The 12,678-nt window shown below is 45.6% G+C and overlaps 1 protein-coding gene across 1 annotated transcript in view; it reads right to left on the reverse strand.

Annotated features, from left to right (window-relative positions):
• Positions 1 to 330: 330 nt before the first annotated feature.
• The window catches only part of F2 (coagulation factor II, thrombin), a 55,991-nt gene continuing 43,643 nt past the window's right edge, over positions 331 to 12,678 (reverse strand). Inside the window, exons 8-14 of the mRNA XM_075325512.1 lie at positions 6,538 to 6,642; positions 5,866 to 5,992; positions 4,367 to 4,534; positions 3,858 to 4,031; positions 3,523 to 3,701; positions 659 to 729; positions 331 to 485 (exon numbers count right to left, since the gene is read on the reverse strand). Coding sequence (XP_075181627.1) covers positions 351 to 485; positions 659 to 729; positions 3,523 to 3,701; positions 3,858 to 4,031; positions 4,367 to 4,534; positions 5,866 to 5,992; positions 6,538 to 6,642 — 959 coding nt within the window. The 3' untranslated portion in view covers positions 331 to 350. The remainder of the gene's footprint in view (positions 486 to 658; positions 730 to 3,522; positions 3,702 to 3,857; positions 4,032 to 4,366; positions 4,535 to 5,865; positions 5,993 to 6,537; positions 6,643 to 12,678) is intronic.

Consider the following 12,678-nt stretch of genomic DNA (forward strand, 5'->3'; position numbering starts at 1 on the left):
TTTTAAGATTATTAATTAGTGGTGACCGGTCTCACAACGGGTTTCGTTGAATATAGCGTATATAATAATGCTTTGTGTAATCGGGCAGGTGTGAACGCGGACTGATGTCTGATTCAGTCCTAGAAGGGCTGTCGCCTCGAAATGATGAGGGTCCTTGAGTCCAGGACTGGCCTAAATGGGGCAGACCGCTCTGCTTTGCACATAGTAACACGTACGTACACTCGTAATGACACAAAATGTTTAAAAATATTTTACTGACGCGCAGAAATACATAATTTGGGTGGGTTGTGCTGGTTCAGAAGCCAAATGGCTGAGAACCTGATGCTGGAAAATTCGGGATATTAGCGGGGTTACTGCTCTGTGCATTTCATAATCCATTTCCGCAAGCGATGTACATGGGTGTAGAAGCCATACTTTCCGTCGCGGTCGCAGCCCTCGCCCCAGGACACGACGCCGATCTGGTACCATCGTTTGCTGATCGGATCCTAGAAGGAAAGTGGACATCGGACCATTATGTTCTGATTATGGGGGGAGAAAAGACACCGGTGCATCTGACCACCTATATAACCCATTCTAGACTAAAAATTATTTCTCTTTCCCCCGTGCAGGTGAATTAGTTGCAGATCTCGAAGGTAGAAAATATCATTGATAAACCAACCTTCACGACAAAGGGGCCTCCGCTGTCTCCTTCACAGGCGTCCCCTCGCTTGCTGTCTTCTGGACTGTAACCTGCAAAAATGGGTAAGGTTTTAAGACGAAACGTCATTTAAGATTCTCCTATACACAGCACACTAAGACGAGGGATTCCTGCTCCCCTGACACTGTTTAATACATGCACAGAGGCAGCTGCAGCATGGAGGACATTATACAGCAGTAATGAATAGTGTAGCTGTGAATCCAGCAATGGTATGGGATAAAACATGAAGGCAGCAGCATGGAGGACATTGTACAGCATTACTGAGCTATGTAGCTGTGAATCCAGCACTGATATGAGATAAAACACTAGAAGGCAGCAGCATGGAGGACATTGTACAGCATTACTGAGCTATGTAGCTGTGAATCCAGCACTGATATGGGATAAAACACTAGAAGGCAGCAGCATGGAGGACATTGTACAGCAGCACTGAGCCATGTAGCTGTGAATGCAGCATTGATATGGGATAAAACATGAAGGCAGCAGCATGGAGGACATTGTACAGCAGTACTGAGCTATGTAGCTGTGAATCCAGCAATGGTATGGGATAAACATGAAGGCAGCAGCATGGAGGACATTGTACAGCATTACTGAGCCATGTAGCTGTGAATCCAGCAATGGTATGGGATAAAACACTAGAAGGCAGCAGCATGGAGGACATTGTACAGCATTACTGAGCCATGTAGCTGTGAATCCAGCACTGATATGGGATAAAACATGAAGGCAGCAGCATGGAGGACATTGTACAGCAGTACTGAGCTATGTAGCTGTGAATCCAGCAATGGTATTGGATAAACATGAAGGCAGCAGCATGGAGGACATTGTACAGCATTACTGAGCTATGTAGCTGTGAATCCAGCACTGATATGGGATAAAACACTTGAAGGCAGCAGCATGGAGGACATTGTACAGCATTACTGAGCCATGTAGCTGTGAATCCAGCACTATGGGATAAAACACTAGAAGGCAGCAGCATGGAGGACATTGTACAGCAATACTGAGCCATGTAGCTGTGAATCCAGGACTGATATGGGATAAAACATGAAGGCAGCAGCATGGAGGACATTGTACAGCAATACTGAGCCATGTAGCTGTGAATCCAGCACTGATATGGGATAAAGCACTTGAAGGCAGCAGCATGGAGGACATTGTACAGCATTATTGAGCCATGTAGCTGTGAATCCAGCAATGGTATGGGATAAAACACTAGAAGGCAGCAGCATGGAGGACATTATACAGCATTACTGAGCCATGTAGCTGTGAATCCAGCAATGGTATGGGATAAAACACTAGAAGGCAGCAGCATTGAGGACATTGTACAGCATTACTGAGCCATGTAGCTGTGAATCCAGCACTGATATGGGATAAAGCACTAGAAGGCAGCAGCATGGAGGACATTATACAGCATTACTGAGCCATGTAGCTGTGAATCCAGCAATGGTATGGGATAAAACACTAGAAGGCAGCAGCATTGAGGACATTGTACATCATTACTGAGCCATGTAGCTGTGAATCCAGGACTGATATGGGATAAAACATGAAGGCAGCAGCATGGAGGACATTGTACAGCAATACTGAGCCATGTAGCTGTGAATCCAGCACTGATATGGGATAAAGCACTTGAAGGCAGCAGCATGGAGGACATTGTACAGCATTATTGAGCCATGTAGCTGTGAATCCAGCAATGGTATGGGATAAAACACTAGAAGGCAGCAGCATGGAGGACATTATACAGCATTACTGAGCCATGTAGCTGTGAATCCAGCAATGGTATGGGATAAAACACTAGAAGGCAGCAGCATTGAGGACATTGTACAGCATTACTGAGCCATGTAGCTGTGAATCCAGCACTGATATGGGATAAAGCACTAGAAGGCAGCAGCATGGAGGACATTATACAGCATTACTGAGCCATGTAGCTGTGAATCCAGCACTATGGGATAAAACACTAGAAGGAAGCAGCATGGAGGACATTGTACAGCATTACTGAGCCATGTAGCTGTGAATCCAGCACGGTATGGGATAAAACACTATAGAAGGCAGCAGCATGGAGGATATTATACTGCATTACTGAGCTATGTAGCTTTGAATCCAACACTGGTATGGGATAAAACACTATAAAAGGCAGCAGCATGGAGGGCATTGTACAGCAACACTGAGCCATGTAGCTGTGAGTCCAGCACTGGTATGGGATAAAACACTATAAAAGGCAGCAGCATGGAGGACATTATACAGCATTACTGAGCCATGTAGCTGTGAAACCAGCTATGGTATGGGATAAAACATGAAGGCAGCAGCATGGCGGACATTATACAGCATTACTGAGCCATGTAGCTGTGAATCCAGCTATGGTATGGGATAAAGCACTAGAAGGCAGCAGCATGGCGGACATTATACAGCATTACTGAGCCATGTAGCTGTGAATCCAGCTATGGAGCAAGACAGAAGGCAGCAGTATGGAGATGTTTATACAGCAATAACAAGCAGTGTAGCTGTGAATACAGTTATGGGGTGAGAAAATAATAGAAAGAAGCAGCATTGAGGACTTTAAACGGAAGTGTAGCTATAAATTCAGCTTTGGTGGTGAGAAGGTACAACGCTGCTGCCCCGTCTGTGTTTACTTCTCAGCCTGCTCTCACTGCTCCCTTCATCTACATAGATGTCCATAGGCAGCTGTATTCTTGGGTTGGGTGAAATGGCTCATAAGTGGAGAAAGAAGCAGATTTATCTAATATTGTTACAGTATATCATTTTTAAAACATGCATCAACGAAATGTGCATCGGGTACAAGTACAAAGTAGTTGTCTTATAGATGAAAAGCCACCTACCGGCACAGAACATGTTATCGGTGACTTTAATCTTGGTGGAGGCCTTGCATTTCTCCTGTTCCACTATGGGCAGGTTTATCTGCTGGAGGGCTGTAGGTAGCTGGGGTCCTCCCGTGCTCCAGGTCTCCTGAAGATTGCCCCATCCAGAAACCCGACCTTTGAATCCTGACTGCAGAAACCTGGAATACAGCGTTGATGTGGAGCAGGTCAGATTGTGGGACTCCAGACGGAGGCCGGAGAGCGGGGCCGGGAGGGATACGGAGGCCGGAGAGCGGGGCCGGGGGGGGGATACGGAGGCCGGAGAGCGAGGCCAGAGGTGATACGGAGGTCCTTACTTCTGTACAATCTCCTTGGTGGGGAGACACACTGGATGGATGTAGCTGGTGAAGGTCAGGGGCTTCCTCAGCTGCATCAGCGCGATGTCTCGGTCAAGGTTTTCCTTCCAGTTGTATTTGGGGTGGACGATGATCTTCTCCAGCTGCAGGATCTTCTCTGTTGTCCTCTCATATCTGGATGAAGAAGAGTAAACCGCGATGGGCACAATAATGGCATCCTCCAAAATAGCTTTTGACCTCTAGGGCATTTCTATGGGTCATAACATTGTCTGTGCCCATAAGGGCCGAGCAATGTAGCCTTTACAAGTCATTCGTAGTCAGTTAAGATGCCATTATAGTACCAATATAATACTGCCATATACATCCCATCATATAGTACCCAAATTATAAATTTTCTAAAAAAAAAATACCGCCATATCATTCTCATTAAATACCATCGCTACACACTACTCTGGTTTTACATGTGGGCTGTGTGTTTTATCATATTCTGTTCATGAAAAGTATCTTACTTGGAACGAAAATGTTTTCCAATCCGGACCAGGAGGTCGTCAGCGGTGAAGTTTTTATCCCATGGAGGATAGAAGATGCAGTGAGCGGCGGTCAGCACCCAGCGGTCGCTGATCAGACTGGCCCCGCACAGCAGCTCCTGCGGGCTCCTCTTGAAGAGCATCACCTGCCTGTGAGCAGAAATAAGCAAGATGGTGATTATGAAGTGCATAGAGGATGAGGGAAACCATCAGCAAGACGAAACAGTACGGGAGCTCCACCTACAATTCTCTTCACGCTGTTATAACTTTATTCCATCTGGAAACAATCATCATTGATCGCCGTGACAACTGTCAACAAGTAGGATAACCATTATACACCCATTACATCCCCCCGACTATCGCTCCGGTGGGCTCTCTTGGCATCCAAGTGACCTCTACAGATAATCACTGGCCTTAGCGGTCTCATGCTGTCATATACAAGTCATTCTAATCTTAAGGGACACTGTCCCTGGAGATTGGCAGCAGCGGTTCAGTGAAAACCTCAGTCTCTGCAGTTTAACTCCTTAGATGCCAAAGTCAATAGCGACTCCGGCATCTAAACGGATACAATTGCAATATAGAAATGAGTGACCAGCTTAAGACCTTAAATTCCTATAATACATAAGATTGTTAACTACTTGTTGACGGTTTCCAAGATGATATAGATTTCTGTAAACAATTGCTACCTCTTACATTTGCTGACTACGCAGGAGCATCGGTGTAACATAAGCGTGAAGACAGGATGTGGTGAAGTAAAGCTACGATCGCAAATAATAAAAACATGAACTTTATTATTTACAGAACAATCGAAGAATAAAAAAAGCAAGGAAAAAATAATGACAAAATGAAAGCATGGGTTCGCATGTCCACTATCCCTGCCGAAACGCGCGTTGGGACTTGGTGCCGACACAGCGGCTGTCTTGTTATGACTGCAGGGAATTGCCCTTATCATTACTATTATGTACATTCACAGGTGATTACCTCCTGGTCTTGTCACCAGCATTGTCAGGAGATACTCTTCTATGCATTCTTCATTTATTGTGGTCATTATCTGATTAACATATTGATACACACATCCTCCCAGGCTACATATGATTTGCATATGGGCACTTTGGTAGCATTTTGCTCAATTCCACGGTGCATGGTGTGTATAATTTCCAGATAAACGCTATATATTTCTTTGCTGGATGACATTAATTACTTGTATTTATGCATATTTAGTTTTGCTGTGCCGGACTCATGCTTTTCATTGTGTCATTATTTTTTCTTTGCTTTTTTATTCTTTGATTCTTCTTTAAATTAAATAAAGTTTATATTTCTGTGTATTGTTTACTCTACTGCACTTTAATAGCCCTTTCATACATATTTTGGGTGAATTATATATCTAATTTATTAACTTTTTTATTATCTCTTATGTACGCCCTATGGTTTTGGCAATAATTGGTTTGAAGAACAGCTACGTATAGTCTCAGAAGACTTACCATGGGGAGCTGCCCTGTTCGGCCTCCTCTCCCTTCACGATCCGGCCCTGGATGTAGGACTCCAGCAGCTCCGCTTCACTCTTATCTGCGATTTTCTTCTGTTCAAAGAGCGGCCTCGATCCACAAACTGCAGGTAAAATATAACATGGTGATGATCAGTGACTTTTTTGCATTTCGGTGAATTTCTCCCCCAAGCCATGCCCCTCCAAAAAGCCGCATCCCCTATAGGTCTCTTCTTCACACCCAGTTTCCCACCCCCTGAACCCTCAGGACTCCATTTGATAATCAAACATCCCTACCTCATACACGTAGCAAGAAACAGGACACAGGCTGCACTGCTATCAATGGGGGGTTGGCAGGATCAAAGAGATTTACCAACTCTTCTAAGTATGTGTAATCACGGGCAGAGTCAAGATTTCTCTGGCGGTCTCTTCCAGGTCATGACTCTCCCAAAGAAGTGTCAGACCATAATATGCCTCTCTGTATGAAGATATTATGGGGTGTACTTATTTACAGAGAGGTTAGGGTCAGTAATAAGACCCCTCTAAGAGCCCAGGATCATCTGGAAAAGAAGTTATCAAAAGTGAAGCGCATGGGACAGGTGGGCACCCCAGGGGGGTCACGCAAAGGTGGAGATGCCCGGCAGTATCGCCTGTGTGGTTCTTTCCTCACCGGCTTCTCCTAGGCCAAAGGTCTTCTCATCAAAAAACGTCTGATGTTGTGCTGAATCTGTCCGGCCCGCCTGTCTAGTTTCAGGTTCTTCATCTAGGGGGCTATCTGCCAGCGACAGGGGTCAGCCGACGATACAAGCAAAGTCCGGGAAAGGCAGAGACGGATCCACGAGTCACATGAAAAAGAAGCAAATAAGTTAGAACAAACCCAATACAATATTAACCCCCTCCCCGATGCACGTCTCGGGCCAGGAACATTCTCCCAATTTCTTTTTTTGTTGCTTGATCTGCTAAAATAGCTTCAATTTATTTGTTTGCATATTCTCTACATTATTATACTGATTTTTGCTGTTTTTGGGGGGTCACAAATATGCCACTAGTTGACTATTTCAATCATGTAGGTGTTGTTTTTTTATTTCTCATTCTGACCTTGTATGAAAAAAAAGCAAAAATTCATTTTTTTTATTGAATTTTTCTATTTAATTATAATAAAATAATGTAAATTTTTTTTCACTATTTTGCTACAGTTTTTAATTATATACATGATATGCGCTAATTCTAATCTCTGCATTGACAGTTTTGCTTGCGATTGTCAAGAATTGTTTTTTTTTAATTTAGCATTTATTATGGGGTTTAATATACAATTTTCTACTTTTATACATTTGTTACTTCATTTCTTTTTATTATTATTTTTATAATTTTGTTATTGTTTTTTTTATATTTTTTATCATTATATATTCAGCGAGTAAAAAAGTATTAAACACGTCAATAATTTTCTAAGAAAATATATTTTTAAAGAAGCTATTAACATGAATTTCTCACCAGATGTCAGTAACAACCCATCCAATCCACACAGGCAAAGAAATAAAACCATAGATGTCCATCAATTATGTGTAATAATGTGACAGGGAAAATGTATTGAACACATGAAAAAAGAGAGAATCCCTGAAACCAGCTGAAATCTATCAGTAATTAGAAAGCAATCCTGCCACTTAGTGGAAAATAATATCAGCTGGTTCAAGTGATGGCCGATAAAAAGATGCCTCATTACCAAGGTGCCACACAAGAAACATCTCATGGTGGGTAAAACAAGTGAGCCGTCTCAAGAACTTCACAACCTTATTGTTGATGTATATACTGTTGACATTAGAAATTCTTCTGTAACCAAACTACTGAAGGTGTCAGTGAGCACTGTTGGGGCCATTATCCAGAAGTGGAAAAAAAATCATAATTTCACCATAAACTGGCCACGACCAGGTGCTCCCCATAAGATTTCAGAGATAGGAGTGAAAATAATTATCTGAAGAGTTGTCCAAGAGCCAATGACACATGTGGAGACCTACAGAAAAACCTGGAATTAGCAGAGACAATTTCTTCATAGAAAACAATAAGTAATGCACTCCCCTTCAATGACCTGTATGGACACTCCTGTATGCACGCTCACCACGCAGGACTCCATTGCTAAACAAAAAGCAGGTCCAGGTGCAATTAAAGTTTCCTCCACAACATTTAGACAAATTTGTGAAATTGTGGGAGAATATAGTCGGGTCAGATGAGACCAAAACTGCTCTTTGGAGGCCATAATACACACCATGTTTAGAGCGCAAAAGGCAAATCACCCCAAAAACACCAACACCAGTGAAGTGTGGAATGGGGATCATCATGGTGTGCGTCTGTTGTTCAGCAAACTTCATATAATTGAAGAAAGGATGAATGGACAAATGTACGAAGACATTCCTGATAAAAATCTGCTGCCATCTACCAGGAGGAAGAAGGTAAAACAAGGGTGGACATTTCAACAGACAATGATCCCAAACACACAGCCAAGGAAACTACCAACTGGATTTAGAGAAAAAGAAAATAAGCCTGCTAGAATGGCCGAGTCTATCACCGGAGCGGAATCTGATAGAAAATGTATGAAAGGAACTAAAAAAGTTCAGAGATCATAGAAGGAGTCGGGAACTGCAGGATGTGAGGAGTGTGTGTGGAAGAATGGTCCAAAATCCACCTGAGCAATGCAGGGACTAGTGTCTCCATACAGGATGTGAGGAGTGTGTGCGGAAGAATGGTCCAAAATCCACCTGAGCAATGCAGGGACTAGTGTCTCCATACAGGATGTGAGGAGTATGTGTGGAAGAATGGTCCAAAATCCACCTGAGCAATGCAGGCGACTAGTGTCTCCATACAGGATGTGAGGAGTATGTGTGGAAGAATGGTCCAAAATCCACCTGAGCAATGCAGGGACTAGTGTCTCCATACAGGATGTGAGGAGTGTGTGCGGAAGAATGGTCCAAAATCCACCTGAGCAATGCAGGGACTAGTGTCTCCATACAGGATGTGAGGAGTGTGTGCGGAAGAATGGTCCAAAATCCACCTGAGCAATGCAGGGACTAGTGTCTCCATACAGGATGTGAGGAGTGTGTGCGGAAGAATGGTCCAAAATCCACCTGAGCAATGCAGGGACTAGTGTCTCCATACAGGATGTGAGGAGTATGTGTGGAAGAATGGTCCAAAATCCACCTGAGCAATGCAGGCGACTAGTGTCTCCATACAGGATGTGAGGAGTGTGTGTGGAAGAATTGTCCAAAATCCACCTGAGCAATGTAGGCGACTAGTGTCTCCATACAGGATGTGAGGAGTGTGTGTGGAAGAATGGTCCAAAATCCACCTGAGCAATGCAGGCGACTAGTGTCTCCATACAGGATGTGAGGAGTGTGTGCAGAAGAATGGGCCAAAATCCACCTGAGCAATGCAGGTGACTAGTGTCTCCATACAGGATGTGAGGAGTGTGTGTGGAAGAATGGGCCAAAATCCACCTGAGCAATGCAGGTGACTAGTGTCTCCATACAGGATGTGAGGAGTGTGTGCGGAGGAATGGGCCAAAATCCACCTGAGCAATGCAGGTGACTAGTGTCTCCATACAGGATGTGAGGAGTGTATGTGGAAGAATGGGCCAAAATCCACCTGAGCAATGCAGGCGACTAGTGTCTCCATACAAGATGTGAGGAGTGTGTGCGGAAGAATGGCCCAAAATCCACCTGAGCAATGCAGGCGACTAGTGTCTCCATACAGGATGTAAGGAGTGTGTGTGGAAGAATGGGCCAGAATCCACCTGAGCAGTGCAGGCGACTAGTGTCTCCATACAGGATGTGAGGAGTGTGTGCGGAAGAATGGGCCAAAATCCACCTGAGCAATGCAGGTGACTAGTGTCTCCATACAGGATGTGAGGAGTGTGTGTGCGGAGGAATGGGCCAAAATCCACCTGAGCAATGCAGGTGACTAGTGTCTCCATACAGGATGTGAGGAGTGTGTGTGCGGAGGAATGGGCCAAAATCCACCTGAGCAATGCAGGTGACTTGTGTCTCCATACAGGATGTGAGGAGTGTGTGTGGAAGAATGGGCCAAACTCCACCTGAGCAATGCAAGCGACTAGTGTCTCCATACAGGATGTGAGGAGTGTGTGTGGAAGAATGGTCCAAAATCCACCTGAGCAATGCAGGCGACTAGTGTCTCCATACAGGATGTGAGGAGTGTGTGCGGAAGAATGGGCCAAAATCCACCTGAGCAATGCAGGTGACTAGTGTCTCCATACAGGATGTAAGGAGTGTGTGCGGAAGAATGGGCCAAAATCCACCTGAGCAATGCAGGCGACTAGTGTCTCCATACAAGATGTGAGGCGTGTGTGCGGAAGAATGGGCCAAAATCCACCTGAGCAATGCAGGTGACTAGTGTCTCCATACAGGATGTGAGGAGTGTGTGCGGAAGAATGGTCCAAAATCCACCTGAGCAATGCAGGCGACTAGTGTCTCCATACAGGATGTGAGGAGTGTGTGCGGAAGAATGGTCCAAAATCCACCTGAGCAATGCAGGCGACTAGTGTCTCCATACAGGATGTGAGGAGTGTGTGCGGAAGAATGGGCCAAAATCCACCTGAGCAATGCAGGTGACTAGTGTCTCCATACAGGATGTGAGGAGTGTGTGTGTAAGAATGGGCCAAAATCCACCTGAGCAATGCAGGCGACTAGTGTCTCCATACAGGATGTGAGGAGTGTGTGCGGAAGAATGGAACAAAATCCACCTGAGCAATGCAGGTAACTAGTGTCTCCATACAGGATGTGAGGAGTGTGTGCGGAAGAATGGAACAAAATCCACCTGAGCAATGCAGGCGACTAGTGTCTCCATACAGGATGTGAGGAGTGTGTGTGGAAGAATGGGCCAGAATCCACCTGAGCAATGCAGGCGACTAGTGTCTCCATACATGATATGAGGAGTGTGTGCGGAAGAATGGGCCAAAATCCACCTGAGCAATGCAGGCGACTAGTGTCTCCATACAGGATGTGAGGAGTGTGTGTGTAAGAATGGGCCAAAATCCACCTGAGCAATGCAGGCGGCTAGTGTCTCCATACAGGATGTGAGGAGTGTGTGCGGAAGAATGGTCCAAAATCCACCTGAGCAATGCAGGCGACTAGTGTCTCCATACAGGATGTGAGGAGTGTGTGTGGCAGAATGGTCCAAAATCCACCTGAGCAATGCAGGCGACTAGTGTCTCCATACAGGATGTGAGGAGTGTGTGTGGAAGAATGGTCCAAAATCCACCTGAGCAATGCAGGTGACTAGTGTCTCCATACAGGATGTGAGGAGTATGTGTGGAAGAATGGTCCAAAATCCACCTGAGCAATGCAGGTGACTAGTGTCTCCATACAGGATATGAGGAGTGTGTGCGGAAGAATGGGCCAAAATCCACCTGAGCAATGCAGGCGACTAGTGTCTCCATACAGGATATGAGGAGTGTGTGCGGAAGAATGGGCCAAAATCCACCTGAGCAATGCAGGCGACTAGTGTCTCCATACAGGATGTGAGGAGTGTGTGTGGAAGAATGGTCCAAAATCCACCTGAGCAATGCAGGTGACTAGTGTCTCCATACAGGATGTGAGGAGTGTGTGCGGAGGAATGGGCCAAAATCCACCTGAGCAATGCAGGTGACTAGTGTCTCCATACAGGATGTGAGGAGTGTATGTGGAAGAATGGGCCAAAATCCACCTGAGCAATGCAGGCGACTAGTGTCTCCATACAAGATGTGAGGAGTGTGTGCGGAAGAATGGCCCAAAATCCACCTGAGCAATGCAGGCGACTAGTGTCTCCATACAGGATGTAAGGAGTGTGTGTGGAAGAATGGGCCAGAATCCACCTGAGCAGTGCAGGCGACTAGTGTCTCCATACAGGATGTGAGGAGTGTGTGCGGAAGAATGGGCCAAAATCCACCTGAGCAATGCAGGTGACTAGTGTCTCCATACAGGATGTGAGGAGTGTGTGCGGAAGAATGGGCCAAAATCCACCTGAGCAATGCAGGCGACTAGTGTCTCCATACAGGATGTGAGGAGTGTGTGCGGAAGAATGGACCAAAATCCACCTGAGCACTGCAGGCGACTAGTGTCTCCATACAGGATGTGAGGGGTGTGCGGAAGAATGGACCAAAATCCACCTGAGCAATGCAGGCGACTAGTGTCTCCATACAGGATGTAAGGAGTGTGTGTGGAAGAATGGGCCAGAATCCACCTGAGCAATGCAGGCGACTAGTGTCTCCATACAGGATGTAAGGAGTGTGTGTGGAAGAATGGGCCAGAATCCACCTGAGCAGTGCAGGCGACTAGTGTCTCCATACAGGATGTGAGGAGTGTGTGTGCGGAGGAATGGGCCAAAATCCACCTGAGCAATGCAGGTGACTAGTGTCTCCATACAGGATGTGAGGAGTGTGTGTGCGGAGGAATGGGCCAAAATCCACCTGAGCAATGCAGGTGACTTGTGTCTCCATACAGGATGTGAGGAGTGTGTGTGGAAGAATGGGCCAAAATCCACCTGAGCAATGCAGGTGACTAGTGTCTCCATACAGGATGTGAGGAGTGTGTGTGGAAGAATGGTCCAAAATCCACCTGAGCAATGCAGGCGACTAGTGTCTCCATACAGGATGTGAGGAGTGTGTGGAAGAATGGACCAAATCCACCTGAGCAATGCAGGCGACTAGTGTCTCCATACAGGATGTGAGGAGTGTGTGTGGAAGAATGGTCCAAAATCCACCTGAGCAATGCAGGTGACTAGTGTCTCCATACAGGATGTGAGGAGTGTGTGTGGAAGAATGGTCCAA

Source organism: Anomaloglossus baeobatrachus, chromosome 10 (assembly GCF_048569485.1).
Source record: "Anomaloglossus baeobatrachus isolate aAnoBae1 chromosome 10, aAnoBae1.hap1, whole genome shotgun sequence".
Taxonomy (NCBI): Eukaryota; Metazoa; Chordata; class Amphibia; order Anura; family Aromobatidae; genus Anomaloglossus; species Anomaloglossus baeobatrachus.